This window comes from Macaca nemestrina, chromosome 17 (assembly GCF_043159975.1).
Source record: "Macaca nemestrina isolate mMacNem1 chromosome 17, mMacNem.hap1, whole genome shotgun sequence".
NCBI lineage: Eukaryota > Metazoa > Chordata > Mammalia > Primates > Cercopithecidae > Macaca > Macaca nemestrina.
In genome coordinates, this window is record NC_092141.1 from 506383 (window position 1) to 514492 (window position 8110).

At 58.4% G+C, this 8110-nt stretch overlaps 1 protein-coding gene across 2 annotated transcripts in view; it reads right to left on the reverse strand.

The window, feature by feature from the left end:
• LOC105471491 (double C2 domain beta) overlaps window positions 1-8110 on the reverse strand; it is a 35643-nt gene that overhangs the window by 13405 nt on the left and 14128 nt on the right. For both annotated transcript variants that reach the window (XR_981176.2, XM_011723969.2), the window contains exons 3-5: window positions 6970-7044; window positions 5122-5231; window positions 4482-4608 (exon numbers count right to left, since the gene is read on the reverse strand). Coding sequence is in view for 1 of the 2 variants with exons in the window: in XM_011723969.2 (XP_011722271.1) it covers window positions 4482-4608; window positions 5122-5231; window positions 6970-7044 (312 nt within the window). In the remaining variant the exon portion in view is untranslated. The remainder of the gene's footprint in view (window positions 1-4481; window positions 4609-5121; window positions 5232-6969; window positions 7045-8110) is intronic.

The window sequence follows — 8110 nt, forward strand, 5'->3', positions numbered from 1 at the left end:
TCACAGCTCTGCAGCCCCCAGCCTGGCGTGCTCGGCCTCCACAGAGGGTCTTCCACCAGGTCCTCCTCACGGCCTGCCCTGACTTTCTCTGCGGTCCCTCGGCTTTGAAGCCGGGTCCCACCTCCACACCTTTGTGCACGCTTAATCCACAGCTCCAGCACCCTCCTCTGTGCTCACCGTTGATAAATTCCTGGTCCTTCTGGGCCTGGGGGGCTTTTCTGACCCTCGGGGTGGGTTGGCCGTCCCCTGTGTGTGCCCACTGGCTCGGGTTCATCCTGCCATGGCCTGCGTGACCCCCTGCTTCCTCATGGGTCGGCCCCAACCTCTAAGTTCCTTGAAGTTCGAACTCTGCCTGTACATTTTTTTTTTTTTTGAGACAGAGTCTCACTCTTGTCACCCAGACTGGAGCGCAGTGGCACTATCTTGGCTCACTACAACCTCCGCCTCCCAGGTTTAAGCGATTCTCCTGCCTCAACCTCCTGAGTAGCTGGAACTACAGTCTAATTTTTGTGTTTTTTTGGTAGAGACAGGATTTTGCCATGTTTGCCAGACTGGTCTCAAACTCCTGACCTCAAGTGATCCACCTGCCTCAGCCTCCTAAAGTGCTGGGATGATGGGTATGAGCCACTGCATCTGGCTAATACCTGCATCATCTTTAATACCTCGGGGCTGGGCAAGGGCCTGGCACTAAAGGCCCACTGGAGGCTTATACTAGTGAAGGCAGGAGTGGAGGGACCCCTGTGTGTTCAACCTCACACAAGCAACTCCAGCCTGGAGGGTTCAAAGAAAGGCAGAAACGTCTGCCGATGCCAACGGAGCCTGGTGGATGGACAAGGGTAACCCTGGCCCCGGTCCCCTGAAGGTGCTTCCTGGAGCCTCTGAGGGTGCTGGACGCGGCTCCCTCAGGAGAGCCCAGGAGACAGAGCTCTGGTACTTTCCTCACCCTGGGGAAGCTGGGAGCCTGGTGGGGAGGCCACTCAGTCCCCTCCCCTGCCTCAGCAGGTGCCTCTCAGGGCAGATCTCAGTTCCAGGCCTCCCCATCCCCAGCCAGACTGAGGCTTCTCCACTCCTTGACCTCCCAAGACCACCTGGCCTCCTTCCTTCCGGCTGCTGTGCACCCAAAACCCTCTCTCCGGGGCCTCAGCCCAGCCGGACACACCCAGCTTGAGCCCTGTGTCCCCCTGGGTCCCCTTAGGACTCTGCCAGGCTCCTCTCCTAAGCAGGCCCAGCCACACCCTTTTACTCACAACTGTGCCCTGCCTAGCACCAAGTGAGTCCCTCTGGCTACATCCAACCCTTTCTGGAGACGAGAGTCCTGTGAGGTGAGCAGGGATGTTGAGCAGGGAGGACACACACGCCCCACCGGCCACCTTCACCACCTCCCACGCCCAGAGCAGGCACGGCTAATCGATCTCAGCGTTTGCCCTGAGCTCCAATGCCCCCTCAGAGTCCTTTTCAACAGTGCCCAGGCAGCCGTTCCCCGTGGATCAGGGCAGGCCTGTGAGATCTCGCCATCTGCCCCTCAGGCAGAGCTTTGTGTGTGAGGCCTCGAGGCACTGTGCTGCCTGTGTCAGTGTGTGTGGTGTGAAAATTAGACAATATAAACCAGCAGGGGCCGGGCACAGCGGCTCACACCTGTAACCCCAGCACTTTGGGAGGCCGAAGCGGGCAGATCACCTGAGGTCAGGAGTTCAGGACCAGCCCGACCAACATGGGGAAACCGTCTCTACTAAAAACACAAAAATTAGCCGGGTGTGGTGGCAGGAGACTGTCATCCCAGCTATTGGGAGGCTGAGGCAGGAGAATCACTTGAACCCAGGAGGCGGAGGTTGAAGGGAGCTGAGATCGCGCCACTGCATCCCAGCCTGGGCGACAGAGCGAGACCCCAACTCAAAACCACCACCAGCAGGGACATCTTTCGCTGTTTTTTCAGGGATATTTTCCCTGTTTTTTCAGGGCTGGGATATTGTGCTTTGGGTTGTTTCATATGAAGACCATTGGGTATTGCTCAGTATTGACTTAAAACAGACAATGTGGGCCGGGCGCGGTGGCTCAAGCCTCTAATCCCAGCACTTTGGGAGGCCGAGACGGGCGGATCACGAGGTTGGGAGATCGAGACCATCCCGGCTAACACGGTGAAACCCCGTCTCTACTAAAAAATACAAAAAAAAAAACTAGCCGGGCGAGGTGGCGGCGCCTGTAGTCCCAGCTACTGGGGAGGCTGAGGCAGGAGAATGGCATGAACCCGGGGGGCGGAGCTTGCAGTGAGCTGAGATCCAGCCACTGCACTCCAGCCTGGGTGACAGAGCGAGACTCCGTCTCAAAAAAAAAATAAATAAATAAAAAAACAGACAATGTTCGCAGACTGTAGATTCTAAATGTACCACCAGAGGCCTGGCACAGGGGCTCACGCCTGTAATCCCAGCACTTTGGGAGGCCGAGGCAGGAGGATCACCAGAGGTCAGGAGTTCGAGACTCGCCTGGCCAACCTGGCGAACCCGTCTCTACTAAAAATACAAAAATTAACCAGGCATGGTGGTGGACACCTGTAATCCCAGCACTTTGGGAGACTGAGGCAGGTGGATCATTCGAGGTCAGGAGTTTGAGACCATCCTGGCCAATATGGTGAAACCCCGTCTCTACCAAAAATACAAAAATTAGCCGGGCATGGTGGCACAGGCCTGTAGTCCCAGCTACTCGGGAGGCTGAGGCACGAGAAGTGCTTGAACCCGGGAGGTAGAGGTTGCAGTGAGTCAAGATTGTGCCACTGAACTCCAGCCTGGGTGACAGAGCAAGACTTGGTCTCAAAAAAAATAATAAAAATTTTAAAAAAGTATCACCAGAATGTGGCTTTACTGCCAGGGGTGTATCCCAAGCTGTACTCCTGTGGTCACTGTGAGTCCCTGAATGGCACCAATGAGCTGGTAGCGCACCCAGTAATGCCGTGATCACGGCCATGCACAGGGATGCACACGCTTTCACGAACACACACCACACACACGTAGACACACAGTCACACACAGATACGTACTGACACATGCTCTTACGCACAAGTCACACACAAGCACATACCCACACGGTTGCTTCCAGTGATCAAAACTCAGGAACACTACAGTAGGCCTGGTGTTGCCTTTTCCTTCTTTCTTTTTTTTTTTTTGAGACAGAGTCTCCCTCCTGTCACCCAGGCTGGAGTGCACTGGTGTGATCTTGTCTCACAGCAACCTCCGCCTCTCAGGTTCAAGCGATTCTCCTGCCTCAGCCTCCTGAGTGGCTGGGATTACAGGCACCCGCCACCACGCCTGGCTAATTTTTGTATTTTTAGTAGAGACGGGGTTTCGCCATGTTGGCCAGGCTGGTCTCGAACCCCTGACGTCGTGATCCACCTCCCTCGGCCTCCCAAGATGTTGCCTTTCTTAAGTGACATAGATCATATGGAAAAACTGGGTTACCTGTGGTGAGTGACTAATAATAAACCAGAAAAGGTTATACCCATCACACAAATGTCTGAGTGGGAGAGAAGGTGACAAGGGAATAAAATTGGATCAAATTATGAAAAAACAACTGGGATTCTGGGAAGAAGCCCTGGCCACAGGCTGACTCACCCCCAGGGCTTGACTTGAGTCCACATTCCCAGGCCCACTGGGGCTGGGTACACTGGGGACAACCGCTGGGCTTTGTCCTTCTGAACTTGCCCCTTGCCCAGCCTCTGCCTGTGTCCTGAACACTGGGAGGCTGAGGCCCCGGCATTTCTCTTGACCCTGGTGGCACTAGGGACTCCTGGCTTCATCAGCCCTATGAACCAGGTGAAGGCCAGGCCAGAGACAAGGGAGGGTGGGGCAGGGAAGAGGGACATAGAGGCCAAGACGCGGGAGGGCGTAGCTGCTGGAGCAGGCCAGGGGGCACAATCTCTTCTGACATAACGTTCAGACAAAGGCCATTCTGTCTCCTCTGAGTATCTCACAGGCACTCAAGTCTGACACGTTCCAAGCACGCTCCCTGAGAGTCCCGTCCACCCGTGGCCCCTGCTACGGTCCTCTGAGTGCCACGAAAAGCCCCTCAGGCTCCGGTGGCTCCGGCCCCAAACCTCGGACCTGCCCTTCCCTCACCCAAGGATGTCCTATCTGCTGCCCGGACATCCAGTTCAGAGTCAAGCTCTCCTACCGCCGCCAAGGTCAGGCCGGGGCTGTGCCCATCTCTCCCCATCTCCCCGGGCCTCCTGCGCTCTCTTCCCACTTTTTCAAGCCATCCTGAGCCCAGGCCAGTGAGGCTGGTAAACTGTCATCCCCCGCACTCCCTCAGCTTCGCGCCCTCCCGTGGCCACTCAGAGTGAAAGCCAGGGTCCTCCCTCACCTCCACCCCCCTGCCCCTCCACGCTCACCTCCTCATCTCCCCTCCCCTCTCACTCTGCCCCTCAGTAGCCCCACCACGGGCAGCAAGTTCTGCCTTCCCAGCACACAGCAGGCGCTCAATACTCCTCTCACCGGCAGCTGCTTCTCCAGGCAGATACTGAAGGTCTTGGTGTGGTTGGCTTTCAGCTTCTTCAGGGGCACGCGTGTCTCCCCGATGAACTCATTGTGCCGGAATTTGTCCTCGTCGCACACAGAGATCCTGGGTTGGGGGTGAGAGGCACAGCCAGCGGCTCGGACGCACGGGGCGTGGGGGGAGTGTGCGCCGGTAGGGCCAGCCCTGGCTTGTCCTGCCCCAGGCCCTGCCCTGGTCTGGGGTGGGAGACGCACGAGATGCCTGGGCCCTGACAGGGCCAGAGTGTGGCATGATGTCAGGTACTGTCCTCCCGGACAAGTGTCCTCAGGTTGGAAGAGGGGACAGGAGAAGGTGGGGCCGGTGCCGGGAGGTGGGGAGAGCCGGTTCTCCGAAGGGAACCGGCGCCAGCACCGGGAGAGGCCCCAGGAAGCACCTTCAGGGCACTGGGGCCAGGGTGACCCTTTCCATCCACCAGGCTCCGCCGGTGTGAACAGACCTTTCTGCCTTTCTTCAGACCCCCAGGCTGGGGTGGCCTGCATGAGGCTGAACCCACAGGAGACCCTCTGACCCTCCGGTCCCGCCTTCATGAGGACAAGCGGGCGGGGTGGGGGAGGGGCAGGCGGCCGGGGCCTCGCCTACCGCAGCGTTTTGCGGATCATGTCTTCGTCTGTGATCCCGTAGTAAGTGAGGGTCTCGTTCCACGTGGGGTTCAGAGTGTTACGGAGAGTTTTTGTTCTGAGCTTATTTGCCTGGAGAAGAGAGAGATGATCGTATGAGCATCGAAGGGTGTGTCAGACAGAACAACGGCCCCCAGAGATGGCCACATGCTCATCTTGGAGCCTGGAAATGTGTCATCAACACGGCCAGGCGGAGCTGAGGCTGCAGGTGGAGTTACGGTTCGTAACAAGCTGACATCAGAACAGGGAGATTATCCTAGATTGTCGGGTGGCCCAATGTGGTCACAGGATCTTCACAGCAGAAAGGGCAGAGAAGAGAGTCAGAGTGAGACGTCACCAAGGCAGGCGGCCAGAGGGATGCAACGGGGCCTGCTGTGAGGGCGGAGGAAGGGGCCAGGAGCCCAGGAGGGTGGACGGCCTCCAGAAGCTGGAAAGAGCTAGGACATGGGTGGGCTCCCCAGGTTCCAGAAGGAACGCAGCCCAGGGAGACCACGGTTGGACTTCTCACCTGCAGAGCAGGCAGAGAATGAGGGAGGCTCATCCAAAGAGGACTCCACCTCCAGCCCGAGGCCATGGGGTGGGGTCTGCAGGAGGCCTGTGTGGCACCGGATCTCCTCCCCAGGGCATTCCCTTCCTTTGCGGACTGTCCCCTCTGCCTGGAACCCATCCTGTCCTCGGGCCGGCTCAGGGTGGCCTCTCCGAGCTGGAATATTGCCGCCACTCCCTCCTCCTGTGCCAGCGACTCTGAGCTCCTCGTCTGAGTCGGTCTGATGCCTGCCACGCCTGGCCCAGGCTGGGAGGTCAGACAGTCCGGGCTTCCAATGCCGGCTCTGTGGCAGCGTCAGGGTTCCCGCTGTGGAAAGGCCATGGGATCCCTCTCTCCCGCTTGTTTATAAGGAGACCGCTCTTGATAAAACACTGGGGAAAATCCTGGGGACTTCCTACAACTCGGCAGCCAGGCACTGCCGGCTCCAGTCCCACAAATGAGGGGTCACTGAGGTCCCACGTGGGGCACACTTCCCTGGTCACACTCGCCCTCGGCCCTCACATCCCCGAGCCCCTCTGGCAGCATACGGACGTCGAGGCCCAGCGTGGGGAGCCCATTTCTTCCCCAGGAGTAGGTGGTGGGGCGCTGCCGTTTCTCCCACAGCCCTGCCTTCCCGAGGGAAGGGGGAATGGTCCCTTCTGGGGTGGGCCTCCTAGATGGCTGCGGGCCCAGGCCTACCCATTTAGGCCCCCAAGTCAACTCAGACTCTGCCCCATGAAATTAAACATAAAACAGCACTGAAGTGCACGATGCACAGAAGGAAGTCTAATTAAGTTCTGATTTTCCACAGCTCGAGGTCACCTTGATGCTTTTGTTTAACAGCAATTTCTCTCTCCTCTCCTAGATGCACCTGTAGTGCTGGTGCCCTTTCCACATGTGTGGTCGGACTCTTGGCGTAGGAATGAGGATCCTGTGGTCAAATATACTGGGCAGATTCCGCCCACTTCATCCCCCTTACGGAGAGTCAAGGAACAGCCCATCAGCATGTTAAATGCTCTGATAGGTCCGTAATAGTAACCTCCAACTGAGAATGCGTCTTATAAAATGCTGGCCTGGAAATTCTGGAATTCCCAGATCAGCAGGCAGGTAACGCTGAACGGCTGAGGTCCCACCAGCTTGCTTGGGCTCTGAGGGGAGTGGCAGCGGTGGGCCTCCCTGGGTGCCCCCAGCCCAGTCCAGGCCCCAAAGCCAAAGGACCAGTGTGCACTGCCTGAGGTGGTGGGGGGGTGCCGCTGGTGGGCAGGCCTGGGTGAAACCCCTCACCTTACTGGCTCCTGGCAGCAGGTGCAGCTTGACGTAGGGGTCTGCCAGCCCATTGTGGTCCATCGGCTTCAGGCCCTGGGCAGAGAACAGCAAAGGGTGTGAAGCAGAAATCGGGGAGATGGAACGGACAGGGCCTGCAGGTGCCTGGGCCAGCAGATACCCTTGTCCGCCGGGTCCATTCATGGCCCCTTTCACAGAAGCCCCCAGGCCCCACCCCTCCAGATGGAATGAGGATGGCTCCATGCCAGTGCAATCTCCCCTCCCCAAAACATCCCGGCCCAGGGCAGCTGTCATGGGGCCTCCATCAGGACAGACTTTTTCTCTTCTCCTCATCCGGGAAGCCACATGGCTCACCCTCCTCTGAGCCTCCCTCCCCACCCCGCTTTGGTCAGGTCCTTCCATCGTCCTGACTCCCCTCCCCCATCTTCTCAGCATGGCCTCCTGAGTGGTCACGCCCCCCATCGACTCTAAATCCACGTAACCCCGGGACACGGTCCGAGACTAGGCCCCATTTCTGGCCATATTTGCCACAACTCCCAATCAGTCCACAGAGATCACACAAGCGGACTGGCCACAGAGGGTCCCTCCACAAGATGGCTCCCCTCACTCACTCTGGTTCTTTCAGAAAACCTCGCCACGCGTGCACAGCCAGAGGCACGGACAGACGGGGGCCTTGCTGACCTCAGCAGGCACCTGTCTCCGAAAACTGCATTTATTTTCTTCTGGCATGGTGCTCAGGATGCCGGGAGGCAGCCAGCAACCCCAGGACAGGATTCAAAGGTGCAGGGCCAGGCTCCTACCCAGCAGGGTCCAGGAGGCGGCGTGGCTACCCACACCAGGCCCATCTCCAAGGGGAGGCTGGGGCTCCCGCCCAGGCCCACCCCACCCTGCTTCGATGGAGCTCTGCGGGATGCGGCTTCCAACCACCTACTTCCCTGCCACTGGCAAAGGGCAGAGGTCTGGGGGCCTGGCTGGCTTGGGTTCCAGGCTCAGCTCCTGTGTTCACCAGCTGGGAAGTGGATGAGTTACTAAGCCTCAGCTTTGTCATGTGTAAAAGGGGGTGGCCAGGCACGGTGGCTCATGCCTGTAATCCCAGTGCTTGAGCCCAGGAGTTCAAGACCAGCCTGGGCAACACCGTAAG